Below are 15,827 nucleotides of genomic sequence, written 5' to 3'. Positions count from 1 at the left end.
GCTATGAGGGCAGCACCTGGACACAAGGTAAACAGCAGCTGGACAGGCCAGGGAGGAGTGCAAATTCACCTATCACAAACAGGGCGTTGTGGAAGTCGAGCCTTTGTACTATGTCCTCCCACACATGAAGATTTTGACAATTCACACAAATGCAGTGTATATTCCTTCTGCGTCAGAAAACTAAAGTCCAGGGAAGGCTCAAAGAAATTCAGCTATTCTCAGCAGATGACCAGCCTTTTGTTGTTGGCACCTGTAAGAGAGGCAGATGGTCCAAAGCATGTGCATGTACTCATAGCCTCGGACCCAATGATGAGTGTCCTAGAGCCTGCGTGAGTCTTCTTCTCTGTTCAGATGCCAAGTGGGAAAAATCCCACAATTGGCATTTCAGGATTCTGCTTAGAGTGCAGACAAGTCTGTTAGTATTCTTCAACAGCACTATGGCTAAGAGTGGGACAAGAGCCGGTCAGCAACCCTCCAACAGAAGAGGCTGGCCTGCTGTACACTCCTAAATCCTTTCAGCCTTGTCCATCTCAGAGTGCAACGGCCATTTAAGAACTACACAAAGGATCAGATCATCATCAACCTTGAAGGTCAGATACACCAGTGCAGGAATGGTCTGAATCACAAGCTAGAGAAGGCACACAGGAAACCAGGGCTAGTTAAGAACAAACATAGGAGCATCAGCACTGGAACAGGGGCAGCTATAATTCTGGGACACCCTGTAGAGTTTCAAAGGCCAAGAGCCACCATGTGGAGAGGAGGAAAAGAGGGTAGTGGCCAGGACATACGAGGACCTGAGAGGGAGCTTTGGCTTCCAGGTGATGCTGTTCCCCAGCCAGACACAGAAGTGGCCTGTGACTCTCATGAGCACGCTGATCCATCTCACCTACCTTGACCCCAGGCTATGCGACCCAGGCGGCCTCTGAAGCTAACTGCTGCTTTAGCTGTGTGAAGTTGTTGGGTGTATGACAATCTGAGTTTGGCCCCTAGGCTTTTGGGCCAGCAGGTCTGTGTTAGGATTAAAAAGTAACAAAGAAGAGAAGAGAAAAGAAAGCTAAACAGCCAAAAACTAGTGAGGCTTCAGGAAAACTCAGATGCGCCAGCCACACAACTGCAGTATTCCAAATCCCAGCCACAAGGGAGCCTTACTGCCATCTAGGGGGTTGTGACTGCCACCTAGGGGCCACTACACACAGGCCATCTTTGGCTCAGAGCCAGAAAAGGGAGAGTTTTCATGAGGACTGTTGAGATTCATTTCAACCCAGTTCCTCACAGTAACTGCCCTAAAAGAGACAGCTCAAACATTGTAGGAGAAAGTCAGGGGGAAATTTGGGCATCCAAGTCCACCTATGTACCGTAAGGGACAGAGAGGGGCAAGGTCTTCAGCCAAGCTTTGAGGTGCTGCTTAGTAATACACATTTGCTCCTGTAGACCTTGGCAAACAAGGTTCTCAGGACATTGTTTGGGCCTCATTGCTCTAAACTTAACAGCACAGCATGTCAAACTACAATGGAGAAACTGCAGAAAGTCCCTTCTGCTTTGAGCTACAAGGATAGTAGCTCTATTTTGTCCTCTCTTTGTGCTACCTAGATGTAAGAGCTTGTGATGGAGTGTGGGGCACAGCGGCCGGATGCCTTGCATCATTACCAGGCTGTTCTAGCTTGCCCGGCCTCTTTTCCTAGCCTGGGACCACGTGTGAGCGAAGATGGCCGCTGGTGATGAACCCAGAGGCGGTCCTGGGGGTGGTGATGTACACGTAGGCTGCCCCTTAGGGAGGTCCCTCGGAGCTCCACCCAGACGGACAGCCCAAGCGTCCATTCACAGCCCGTATGTAGGTGCACGAACCCCTCCCCTTCCGCCACCCTACCACCGCTATAAAAGAACAGCTCATTGCCGCCATTAAACAAGTCTTAGCACTGACTGGCTCCCGACTGTCTCTGTGTCCTCCGATGAAAGCGGGGCTGGGGTGGCAGTTCGTGAGCCCTTTCCTCTTCTTGGCCCGTCCAGGTGGGGCGTGTTTTCCCATCTCTCCTGCAGGAAGGAAAGCACAGGAGGCTAAAAACCCCCAACAATGGAGAAAGTAGCCAGTCAGGACAGCACTGCTGTTCCCCAGGCTCACTGGTCCTCACGTCAGATGGATGCTGCTGGGCGCTCGTCACTATGCTGATTCACTTTTGAAATGCCAAGATATGAAACAATTTATTATAGAGAGCAAAGAGCTTTTTCATCCAAAATATAGAAATCTGTACAAGTTTGCAACATCAATACACATGAGATGTACAAATTTACAGCAGTTCATAATTTACCGAATAAACGATGATTAACAAATTCTCAAAATAAATGCTCTTTTCTGGATAAAACACTTTTTCTCAAGTAAGTACAACAATAGTTGCGAACCAGATTTCCAGTTTCTAAATGTAACATGTTTACTCAGTCTTAGAAAATTATAAGCTAGCAAATGTTCAGTGCTGGCTGGTGCTAATACCACAGTTGAGACCGTGTCATTTTAAATATTTTAACGATGATTCTAAAAGCCTTGTTGTCAAGGCACATTTTGGTCAGTTGATACTTTTAAAGTCAAAACTATAATAGAAAGTCTGACCATTTTCCCCAGGTCATATTTACTAGGTGGTTTTATATATATTTATACATAATATAGTGCTGCTTAAAAGTTTTGTAGTAAAGTTTATGGTACATTTAAATCATTGAAAGGTACTGTCCAAACTACGGTACTGTTACATCAAAGCATTGTTTAACATTCTATGTAGCACAAGATCTTAATACTTAAATAATAGTATAAACCCATAATCTAGCCCCTGAATGGAGCCCACTCATAATAAAACTTTAAATTCCCATTCAGTGTAACATAACCCAACCATAGACTGTATCTTATGTAGGTACAGTCATCATATTGCACGGTTTAGAAGGGCTGGTTCTCCGCAGAAGTAGTTCCTCCTTACAGCTGCTTCTGCTGTCTCCCGTTTGCATGTCAGAGCTGTTCTGAGCGCCCTCTCCTGCGGGTGCGGCCTCATACAGCACACAGATGGAGCCATCTTCTCCAATTCTGTAGGACACTTCATAAGGGTCAACCCAGAGTGTGAGTTCACTTGGAAGAAGCCTAAACAGCTCCTGACTGCTCATTCCAATGCTCTGGGCAGCCTGTCCAATTAAAGGATCCATTTTATGATTGATGCGAATACAACGGTAACCTGATCCCTTGTATGGCACGTCTGGAAACCAGTGGTGTTTATAATGTTCTGCCAACAGCTCCTGCAGGGTCTGGCTAAAGGTTTGCAGCTGCTCTTCGCTTGTGAGCCCATTGGTGCGGAGGAACTTGGAGATGAAGGCAACTGCAGCTGCGATCTCGCACGTCATGCTGGGAGCTGGTATGGCCACAGGATGCGGATGCGTGGGGACAGCAACCGGGGGTGGCTCAGGTTGGCAGGGGATGGGTGGCAAGACCCCAACAGCACAGTGGCTAGCCCATGCTCCCTCAGGCACCAGGCAGCTGGGAGAAAAACAAAGAAGGTATCAAAAGGAGAAAGCTACTTATTTAAGAATAAAAATGGTATTTTAATGCCGGAGAGAGAAAGACAAAGGATAGTGGTCTGGTAACTAATCAGACTTCCCCGATGCCTGTGTCTCCTGTTCTTCAGCCTCTGAAGATCCTGACAGCTGCACTTCCACCCCCAGGGACTATGACTGTGCTGGCTTTTCTCAACAGGTAGTGCTGCAAAGCAGTTGCCCCCCAAGCCCCGAGGGCTTTTGCTGACTATGGAGAGGAGCAGTCCTTGTTCTCCAAGGGGCTGACAGTGCCAATGTCTCACAGACACTGAACAAGGGATGGTCAAAGTGCAAGAGACGAAATGCAGGACCCTGGAAAGAAAGGAGTCTGGCTTTCCCACATGGCTTTTCTTGACTAGACACCTAGAAGCACTGATGAACATAGAAGCAGCTAGAAGAAGGCTGATGTGTTAGAACGCTATTCCTTGTGGACACTAGGCCACTCTTGAAACTGAGGAGAATGTGAGCTAAGGGTCTGTGAGGCCACAGGACATCAGTGTGCATAAGTCAAATCAGTAAACACCAGCTCAGCACTGAAGGCCAGAGCTGTGGGTTCCCGGGTCCCTTTCTACACTACCCTCATGGCTTGTCCCGAGGGCCATACCTGTGTATGAGTCAGCAGCAGCTCACAAGCTTGGGCTATGCTTTGCATGGTGAATGTTGCCCAAAGGCCTATGTGTCAAGGGCTCCCTCTCCACAGTGCTCACACTAGAAGGTGAGGCCTTGTTCAGTGAGGTCTCCGGGCCCCAGGGACATGCCCCAGAGGAGAACCGTGAGACCCCAGCCAATCAGGTCTCTTCTTCCTGGCTGCTGCTGCAAGTAGATTTCTCCATCACATTCTTCAAGCAGGATGTGCCCTCGCCAGAGGCCCAAAGACATGGGACTGCCTGATCTGGGACGGACATGTCCAGACATGAGCTAAAGAAACTCTCTTTATAAAGAATTTCTCTCACTCATATATTTCACTGTGTTACTAATAAACTCACTAGCATAGTAAGGCCACAAAAAGTTTAGAAAGGTTGCCTAATACAAGACTACCTAAGAGAAGGAAAGAAGGGCTTTCTAGCTGAAAACTGTTAGCGCCTAACTTCAGAGGCAGACTCAACAGTGCCACCAGTGGTAGAAAAAAGGCTAGCCTTGAGGAAAATCTTCAAGGACAGCCCACAAGCCCTGATTTCAAGCTCAAGGACCAGCATTCGCCTCTCCCAAAAAAGAGTAAGTGGAAGGGACCAAGGAAGGATAGATATGGGAAGAGAAGAGAAGAAAAGTTGAGTTACCATCCACAGGAGAAACACAGGGGCCTGTGACAATTTGGGTCCATCCTGCGGAGCTCATGGAACAGGAGGAGACAGGTAGAGAAAGCCACAGGAAGGACAGTGCGCAGACAGTGATGCCAGGGAAGTCACTGAATCTAGAAGCACAATGCAGGAAGCTCCCCTTCATAGCTGGCACATGGCAGCCAAGCAGCTGCATTTAATAGAGTGACAGTCTCACCTCTGCTTCTTTGCCTGCCTGTCCTATACCATCCCCACCCGTACTCTCAGCCCCTGCTCCTGCCACCCAAACGCTTCAGGCCCAGATCTGCTTGGTTCCTACCACAGAGCTTCCAAGCGCACATCCTTTGCATCGAGCCAGACCTCAGGACTTGGACCATCTGTGATCCCACATGGACCCAGTGCTGTCACAGACATAGGGCTCCAAGGGTCAACACCTCAACTACATGCCCCCCAACAACTGTCCTTGTAGGGTGACTCCCTGCCTCCGGGCTTGTGCCATAACTCCGCCAGCTCTCTCACTTCTCTTTCTCCTAACCATGAGCTGTCACCCAGCATGGTCCCCAAAACTTCCAGTGTGTCCACAAGCAGCATTGCAGCCCCATGTCCTGCCACTTCCTCCCTGATGCAGCAGCACCAGTCCCCCCTCGATCTGCCTGTGCTCCTCAACTAGGAGCTTGTGTGCTGCAATGTAACAGTCACGAGGCAGTCAGAATGCCTATGGGGCTAGGAGAGGCAGGTCCTGTCACTCCTCTGCTAAAACCTCCCAAGGCCTCCTGATTGAACCGGGACCAACTCAACACTTCTAATGTGAGTCCCTGGGGTCACTCCTGATCTGACCATTTCATCTCCTTCCTACTGCAACACAACCCTGCTGCCCCACACACACCTTCATTCCACCGTTGGAACTGACTCTGTTCCTTACTCTTGGTCTGTGAATTGGGCTAAGGCATTACAACATGTCACTATACAATTCCTGTCCAAGTGTGCACCTCTCGTACCTCACAGTGAGACCGGATATGGAGATATAGGGTGTTTCTAATGCAATAACATGACAGCAAAGTCATTAGGATGGCCCACACCCAACATGGATGACATCCTAATAAAAAGTTGTAACTTAGACATACTCATGCACACAAGCTAACAACCATGAGAAGGTGAATGCAGAACTAGATGAAAGCAACTCTTCACAGATCAAGAAGTGCCAATGTCTGCCAGCCAATCAGCAGACATGGAAATAGCGACAGGGCAGAGTCTTTCTATCATATAGGAGTGGTCCTCACCAAGAGCTTACCTTCTGACTTTTACCCTCCATAATTGAGGGGAAAACCATTGTTTCTTTTGGTAGAATGAACCATATCTAATCCAGGCCAGCAAGACAATGCATGAGTACTCTTTTTATGGCACAAGTAAGTGGATCCTCACATATCTCCACTGCCCCTCTTAGGCTTACCCACTTCCATGTCTTCTACTTCAATACATGACCAGAAATTTGACTACTTCCCACCACTCAGCTTCTAAGCTCACCCAAATCTTTTCACTATCACCACCAACCCCCAAGAAAGAAGCATGACTCCCTAGGTGGAATTTCTAGTGTAACTGTTATAACAACGGTTCTTTTCCTCTGCTACAGAACTCACCTGCCTTGTGGATGAGAAGAAAAAAGTCTGCAAACTGTCTGCCTGTTTACCTGCAGAAGCAGAAGGGATAAGAAGCAATTTCACATACAATAAAGCAAGACTTCCCAACCAGACAGGAGCATCTTCTAGTCAGTGAGCACTGGAATCCATTAAGGGCTAGGGGTTTATGCTCATAGGGAATAGCCTTGTACATCTGCTTTCACAGTGAGAAGTTCCTTCCCAGCCTGCACCAAAAATCACAAGATGCACCATGTAGAAGAATAGAAATCCAGTTCAATAAATGGGGTGTGCTCTTAGGAAAACATTCAGATTCTGTCAGTAGAAAAATGCCCCCTCACCTCTCTCACACAGATACAGGGTCATGTATAGGGGTTTCTTTCCTCTTAGTCCTCTTAGCCCCACCTGCTCTGTGATAGCATTGACCACAGAGCTGGGAACTTCACAGTCTGGGTTTGCAGGGATTACCCAGCATACAGGTAGTGTGGGATGGGTAGAATCACGCTCAGCCAGCAACACATTGGCTTTCACTTGAGGACATCAATGAAGTCATTTGAACACACAGTTATAGAAAAAAAAAAGTGATAGTCTTGTGGTATGACAGGACAACAAAAGTTGCCTCCTGAAAAGGGTTTCAATCCCAGTGAGGGAAACCTCAACCCAGAAGTACCTTGTAAGTGCTGAAGGACAAGTCTGAAAGCTTTCCCATGGCTATGTGTGAGTGTGATGAGGCTAACCAAAGATTCATAGAAGAATTTATGGCATTCATAAACAGAGAGCTGAATGAATACCAACAGAAGGAAAGGGACACCCACAAACATATAAGCAGTCACCTAAAAGATTTGAGAGAGAACACTGCAAACCAAATCAAGGAAGTAAATAAGCCCATATAAAATCTAAAACAAAGCTTCAAAGAAGTAATTGAAGGCATCAAATATACCCAATTAGAAGGCACAGAAATAAAAAAAAAACAAACTAAAAAGTCTTGACAGACGATTAGACAATGCAGAAGAGTGTTTGCAATGAAGATTGTTTGCAATGAAGATGGTCTAAACTTTATAGAGAAAGAAGTATTATTCAAAATACATACAAGTAACAATAAGATCCATTCAAGAGCTGCAAAACAAAATCAGAAGGCCTAATTTAATGCTTATGTGCATTCAGGAGGGTCTACAGACAGAAGCTAAAGTGATAGGAAATATATTTAACAGAACCCTAGCAGATGTTCCCGAACGTCCAAAAGGATAGACCCATTCAGACACAAGAAGACTTTAGAACTCTAAACACACCAGACCTGTACACAACATCCAGCCAAATTGTAATCCACACAGGACCAATAGAGACCAAGGAAAGGCTCCTTGAACGTGTCAAGGAGAATAGATCAATCACTATAAATAAAAAACAACCAGAATAAATGCAGATTTCTCAGTAGAGAACAGAAAGCAGAAAGTCTGGAAAGAAGAATGCCACTCTCTAAAGGAAAACTATCAACCAAGAATACTGTACCCAGCTAACACCTCCTTCATAATCAAGGGACAAATATAAACCTTCCACAGCAAAGAAAAATAGAAACAATATATATCCACCAGAACAGCATTACAAAAAGATACATAAAGGCATTGCACACATTTAAAAAACAACAAGGACACTATATATGCAAAGAAATGTCCCCTAGACAGAGAAGCAGACAATTATAGTAACAGTAGATGAATCACAGCCCCTAAGAAAGTGGATTACATGGCAGTAACTACCAAACATCTCTCAATTGCAACTCTCAATATTAATGGACTTCAGTCTCGAATTAAACGGCATAAACTGACTAGTTGGATAAAAAGGCAAGCTCCATCTTTCTACTGTCTTCAAGAGACACACTTTGCCCACCAAAACACATTCTGAAAATGAAAGGCTGGAATAAAATCTATCAAGCAAACATCCCTCATAAGCAGGCCAGAGTTTTAATCCTAATATCAAATAAAAAAGACAGCCAATTAAAATTAGTGAGAAGAGACAAAGAAGGATATTACATACTAATAAAGTGATCACTCTTACAGACCGATATAACAATTCTAAATATCTGTACACCAAATGCTAGACCACCCAAATTCACAACAATACTTACTCTAAAATCACACATAGACCCAAACACATTGATTGTTGGTGACTTCAACAAACAACTGTTACCTCTGGATGGATCAACCCAGCAAAAACTCAACAGAGAAACCACAGAATTAAACAATTGCATAGGACAACTAGACTTAACAGATATCAACAGAACATTTCACCCAGGATTATCAGAGTATATGTTTTTCTCAGCAGCACATGGAACATTCTCCAAAATAGATCACATTTTAGGTTACACAGAAAATCTCTCCAAATTCAGAAATATTGAAATTATTCCCATCTTTGGTCTCATAACAAAATAAAATAAAATTAGAGCTCAACACCAAAAGCCACCATAGAAAATTCTATAACTCATGGAAACTGAACAACTCATTGTGGAACCACCAGTGGGTCACTGAAGATATCAGAAAGTAAATTCAAATGCTCATGATATTTGACAAAAATGAACGCACAAAATATCACCTCTTCTGGGACACAGAAAAGGCAGTACTCAGAGGAAATTTCATAGCTCTGAGTGTCTACATTAATAAATAGGAGAAATCTCAATCCAATAGTTGAATGATGCACCTTAAGCACCTTAAAATGAGCAACAAACCAAACTCCAATCTGTAGACAAGAACAAATAATCAAAATCCAATAAGAATTAGAGTCCAAAAACAACCAGAGAAAGAATTAACAAAATAAAGACTGGTTATTTGAAAAGTTAACAAAACTGACAGATCCTTAGCAAATCTGACCAAAATCAAAAGAGAATACAACCAAATAAATCAAATGAGATATGAGAATGGGAACATCACAACAGAAATGAACAAGATTCAGAGTATTATAAGGGAATACTTTGCCAACCTTGGTGCCAGTGCTGGGGCCTCAGAGCCTGAGCACTGTCCCTGACTTCTTATTGCTCAAGGCTAGCACTCTACCACGTGAGCCATAGTGCCACTTCCAGCATTTTCTCTATATGTGGTGCTGAGAATTGAATCCAGGGTTCCATGCATGCTAGACAAGCACTCTACCACTAAGCCATATTACCAGCCCCCTTTACAAACTTTTATGCTAACAAATTAGAGAATTCCCAAGAAATGGAAGAATTTCTAACAAATATTGATATAGCCAAACTAAACCAAGATTTACGCTATCTAAATAAGCCCACATCAAGTATTGAAGTAAAAATGGCAGTAAAAGACCTCCCACCCAAGAACTTCCCAGGACCAGACAGATTCACAGCTAAATTCTATAAGGGCTTCAAAGAAGAACTCACTCCAATACTCCTCAACTGCTTCAATGAAAGTAAAAGTGAAAGATCACTATCAAACTCATTCTATGAGGCCAGCATAACCCTCATCCCAAAACCACACAGGGACTCATCAAAGAAAGAGAACTATATACCCATTTCTCTGATGAACATTGATGCAAAACTTCTCAAGAGATTTCTGTTCAGAAACAATTAATTTAAAAATTCATACTCTATAATCGATCAAACATGATTCATTCGAGGGATTCAAAGCTGATTCAATATATGCTGCCAATTAGTGTCAACACATCAATAGGAACAAGAACAAAAACCACACAATCATCTCAATAGATGCAGACAAAGCATTTGACAAGATCCAAAACCCCTTTATGATGAAAGTTCTGTAGAAAGTAGGAATCCATGAAACATTCCTCAGTATAAAAAAGGCTGCATGTGACAAGCCTACAGCCAGCATGATACTTAATGGTGAAAAGTTAAAACTATTTCCTCTAAAATCAGGAATGATAAAAGAATGTCTGCTCCCTCCACACCTTTTCAATATAGTATTAGAATTCCTAGACAGAGCAATAAGGCAAGAATCAAACAGAAAGTGGCTCCAAATAGGGAAAGAAGAAGTAAAACTCTCCCTATTTGCAGCTGACATGCTCCTGGATTTAAAAAACCACAACAAGGGGCTGGGGATGTGGTTTAGTAGTAGAGTGCTTGCCTAGCATGCATGAATCCCTGGGTTTGATTCCTCAGTACCACATAAACAGAAAAAGCTGGAAGTGGCACTGTGGTTCAAGTGGTAGAGCTCTAGCTTTAAACACAGAGAGGGTCAGGGACAGAGATCAGGCCCTGAGTTTGAGCCCCAGGACTGGCAAAAAAAAAAAAAAAAAAAAACACAGACTCATCTCCCAAGTTACTTGAGCTGCTCTGAAACTTTAGCAAAGTTGCAGGATATAAAATTAACCCACAAAATTAAGTAGCTTTTCTGTATGCCAACAATGAGAAGAATGAGGCTGAAGTCAGGACAGTAACTCCTTTTTTTAATAGCCTCAAAAAAAGCCCCTAGAAATTAATTTAGGCAAATGACCTCTACAATGACAACTTTAAAAAGCTAAAAAAAAAAAAAGAAATTAAAGCAAATTTAAGGAAGTAAAAACACTTCTTATGCTCCTGGATTGGGAGGATTAAGATTGTGACAATGGCAATACTGCCAAAAGCTATCTGTAGATTCAGTGCAATTCCCATCAATATCCCAACAACATTCTTTAATGAAATATAAGAAGTAATCCAAAGATTTATACGGAATTGTAGAAGACCCCAAATAGCATAAACAATCCTTAGCAGGAAGAACAGTGCTGGAGGAATATCACTATGAAACTTCAACTTCTATTATAAAGCTATAGTAATAAAAACTACATGCTACTGCCTAGAACATATCCAAGAACAAATGGAATAGAAATGAAGACCAAGAAATGATCCCACAGACCCATGGCCACCTAAACTTTGATAGAGTAGCCAAAATTATCAGATGGAAGAAAGACAGCCTCTTCAACAAGTGGTGCTGACAGAATTTGTAATATATGTGTAGAAAACTGAAGTTGGATCTTTATATTTCCCCCTGTCCCAGAATCAATTCCAAATGGATCAAAGACCTCACGGTAAGAGCAGATGCGCTGAAAATATTACAGGAAATCATAGGGGAAACACTAGGGCTCCTTGGCATAGGTTGAAATCTCCTAAATAAGGATACATAAACACAACATATCAAATCCTGAGTGAATAGGATTGCATTACATGGCAGATCTTCTTCATGGAGAAGGAAATAGCTAGCAAGATAAATAGAAAGTCCACATATTGGGAGAAGATCTTCACTAGCTGTACAAAAGACAAGGGCCTCATATCTAAAATATACTTAGAGCTCAAAAAGTTAATATTTTACTCAAAACAAATCCTCAAACAACTACCCCATTAATAAGTGAGCTAAAGAATTAGAGAGACTTTTCTGGGGAGGAAATAAAAATAGCCTAAAGACACATGAAGAAATGTTTAACATCTCTGGACATAAAAGAAATGCAGGGGCTGGGGATATGGCCTAGTGGCAAGAGTGTTTGCCTCGTATACATGAGGCCCTGGGTTCAATTCCTCAGCACCACATATATACAGAAAACAGCCAGAAGTGGCACTGTAGCTCAAGTGGCAGAGTGCTAGCCTTGAGCAAAAAGAAGCCAGGGACAGTGCTCAGGCCCTGAGTACAAGCCCCAGGACTGGCCAAAAAAAAAATGCAAACAAAAACTACATTGAGATTCTACCTCACTCCAGTTAGAATGGCCATTATCAAGAAAATAAATAACAGATGCTGGCTGGGATTTGACCAAATGGGAACACTAGTACACTGTTGGTGCTAATGCAAACTGGTTCAACCCTTCTGGAAAGCAGCATGGAGGTTAGTCAAAAGACTAAGCATACACCTCCCCTATGACTCAGAAATCCAGCATCTGGGCATTTACCCAAATGATCACCAACAAGGTACACTAAAGCTACGTGCAGAACTGTGTTCACTGCAGCATTATTTACCATAGCTAAGATATGGTATCAGCCCAGATGTCCCTCAGTAAATAGATGGATCCAGAAAACATGGTATATATGCACAGTGGAATTCTATGCTTCCATCAGAAAGAATGCCATTGCCCCATTCATAAGAAAATGGAAAGACTTGGAAAAAATCATATTAAGTGAAGTAAGCCGGACCCAAGGAAACACAGGTTCCACAGTTTCCCTCATTTGTAATAATTAATATATGTCTAGGATAGTTCCTGCTGAGGATCACAATAGCTCAATATAAAATGATGCTAATTGAAATTATCTCCATGATATGGAAAACAAGAGGGTGTGTGTGTGTACTGTTAGCAGTTATTTCTTTTGTCTTTCTTTATTTTCTGCTCTAGTTTATTCCCTGTGGTGACTGTTTTTGATTCTGATCCCCTTTGTCTTGTATATAAGCTTATCTGATTTCAGAAAGGGAAGAGGAAAAGGTGGGGAAAAGGATGAACCAAAGCAACAGCAATATTCACTAAACCCTCTGTTGGAAATGAACTTTATAACTTGTACGGGAATGGACTGGGGAGGAGGGGAGACAGGGTGGAGGGAAAGCAGCAGAAAAATGAAGGAGGTGGTAATACTGTTTGAAAAGCAATGTACTTATTACCTTACTTATGTAACTAACCCCTCTGTAATCACCTTTACAATAATTTTTGTTAATTACCTTGTGTGGATGATCCAGTGTACAGGTTTTTGCTCCCTTCTACCGGGAGCTCAGTGCCCCAGACACTGGCTTTCCTTGGGCTTTTTAGGGCTCAGAATTGAGTCCCAGAGCTGGGTATCCTGAGCCTCCTTGGGACACTGCCAGTGAGGCTTTCAGCATTGATTAAGAAAGATGTCTGGGACCTGTGAGAAGAAGAGGGAGAATGCAATGCAGGGAGGAGGATGTCTCTCATACTTGTTTCTGTATTGGGCCAGTGCTGATGTCACCTAGGGGACCAACAATCGAGGCCAGGTGCTTTCCAGCCTCTGTCGCCTCTTTTACAACAGGAGCCAGAGATTCCTGTTCAGACTTATGGCACTGGTCCCTGATGGTCACCGACCAGTTTTGTATCCTGGATAAAGAGTTGCCATTACAAAATCGCACCATGACATAAAACTGTACTTGTGTACACTGATATATAAGAGATATAGGGCACACTATTGAGGGACAATTGGCTTGCACCACGGGTGAGAAGTCAGGTAGCCTTGGGGTTGGGGTGGGGGTGAATAGGGAGAGGAGGAAAAGGTGGAGGAAAAGAGGAGCAGATGCAGAAGGAAGGGAAAAGATTCAGGCAGGAAGTGGGAGGGGTTTAGTATCAGTGCAGCCAGCAGTTCCTGAGTGGGAAGGGATACATAAAGGTTTTCTAGCACTTTGTACATGGGTGGAAAGTGAAGATGCAGCAGTGAGAGTTGAGGTAAATTAGAAGCAGGGCTTCAGGTAGAGCCAGGTATCTAGGAGGGAGGGAGATTTGCTGAAGTATTTCTGGTCAGAAAAGGCAGGACCTGTAGGGAGGAGGCTGGCTGAGGGCAAGGCTTTGGATGGGTTAAGAAGGAGCTATGAGGAATGAGGCTAGTGTTTCTGGTGAAGCAGTGTGGGGCTTGGAGGGAGGGGGTTGGGGGTAGAGATTTTAGATGGAAGAGAGGGTGTATGAGAGACTAAGTGAAGCTGAGGCTAGGTGGGCCACATTTCCAGGGATGGAGGACGCAGGAAGGAGAGGGATTCCTGATGGAGGAAGGCTGGATGACAAGTGAGGGGCTGCGCCGTGGAGAGGGAGGGAAGGTGGATATTTCCGTATTTCCATTGGAGCAAGGCAGAGCTATCAGCCAGAAAGGTGGTTGGGAACCAGGCTACAAAAGCGCAGGCTACTTAGGTGGGGAATTTATAGTGCAGCAGGTTGGGTTGGGTGGGGGGTGAGGGAGCTGATAGGGGACAGGGTTACAGTTTGGGCTGTTCTGTGAAGGAGGAGACTGAGGAGGGCAAGTTTTCCACCAGAAGAAGGCGGGGTTTTGAGTGAACAACTAGAATGAGGGAGCGTTTCCGTTGGAGCAGGGCGGGGCTTTGAAGGTGTACCTTGGTGGCAGGATTTCCGGTGGAGGAAGTCGAGGCTAATAGGGGAAGGCTGGTTAGGGGCGGGGTTTAGCCATCAGTGATTGCCAACAAAGGAGTACAGAATGCGGGGTAGGGCTTCCGGTAGAAGAGGGCAGGGATTGGAGGATCAGCAATGAAGGTGGGATTTCCTGTGTGGGAAGATGGACTTCCGGCGTAGAAGGGCACAGTTTCGAGTGGGCAACTGTGGTGGTAGAGCGTTTCCCTTAGAGAAGGGTGGGCCTTTGAAGGAGGAGTGCCTTTGTGACAGGATTCCCGGTGGAGGAAGTGGAGGCTTCTACAGGAAGACTGGTTACGGGCGGGACTTTGAGATCAGAGCTGGCCTATGCGGGAGTAGACAAAGGAGGGGCGGGGTTTCCAGTAGAAAAGGGCAGAGATTGGAGGATCAAAGAGGATAAAAGTGGGATTTCCTGGAGCTTCCGGTATAGAACGGCTCGGTTTCAAGAGAGTAACTATGGTGATAGAGCATTTCCGTTAGAGAAGAGCGGGGCTTTGAGCGATGAGTACCTTAGTGACAGGGTTTCCTGTGTAGGAACACAAGGTTTCTAGGGGAAGTCTGCTTAGGGTCACAGTTTTCAGACCAGAGATGACCGATAATTGACTAAAGAGGCAAGTTTCCGTGAAAGGATGGCAGGGATTAGAGGATGGGGAGAATGAAGGCGGGATTTCCAGTGTAGGAAAATGAAACTTCCGGCATAGAAATGGACGGTTTCATGTGAGCAACTATGGTGATTCAGCATTTCCATTGGAGAAGGGCTGGCTTTGAGGGAGGAGTATCTGATGGCAGACTTTCCAGTGGAGGAACTCGAAGTTTCAAGGAAAATGCTGGTTACTGGAGGGGATTTTTGAGACCAGAGATGGCCAACGAAGGACTACAGAAATGAGGAGCAGGGCTTCCGGTAGAAGAGGGCAGGGATTGGAGGACTGAGAATGAAGGTGGGATTTCCTGTGTAGGAAGATGGAACTTCCGGTATAGAAAGGTGCGGTTTCACATGCAAGACTGTGGTAATGAAGCCTTTCCATTGGAGAAGGGCAGAGTTTTGAGGGATGAGGCTGGTCAAGGGAGGGGTTTTCAGAGACCAAAAACCACTTACAAAGTACTAGAGAAATGAGGAACAGGGTTAAGGTAGAACAAGGCAGGGATTGGAAGGTCAAGGTTGATGAGGCAGGATTTCCTGTATAGGAAAGTGTTTCCAGTGTAAGAAGGCATGGTTTTGTGTTGTTATGCCAAGTCGCGAAACGACCACCGAGACTCAGACATTCCGAAATGCAAAAGCAAGGCAAGACTTTATTCAAGTGGGCTG

The 15,827-nt window shown here is 44.5% G+C and overlaps 1 protein-coding gene across 1 annotated transcript; it reads right to left on the bottom strand.

Moving 5' to 3' along the window:
- Positions 1 to 2,889: 2,889 nt before the first annotated feature.
- LOC125343999 (protein BTG1-like) lies at positions 2,890 to 3,375 on the bottom strand. The gene has a single exon (XM_048336612.1). The coding sequence runs from the start codon at positions 3,373 to 3,375 to the stop codon at positions 2,890 to 2,892; it is 486 nt and encodes a 161-aa protein (XP_048192569.1).
- Positions 3,376 to 15,827: the final 12,452 nt, after the last annotated feature.

This window comes from Perognathus longimembris, chromosome 28 (genome assembly GCF_023159225.1).
Source record: "Perognathus longimembris pacificus isolate PPM17 chromosome 28, ASM2315922v1, whole genome shotgun sequence".
In the NCBI taxonomy this organism is placed as follows: domain Eukaryota; kingdom Metazoa; phylum Chordata; class Mammalia; order Rodentia; family Heteromyidae; genus Perognathus; species Perognathus longimembris.
Note: the sequence above shows the minus strand (reverse complement) of the source record. Positions and strands in the feature narration are given on the sequence as shown.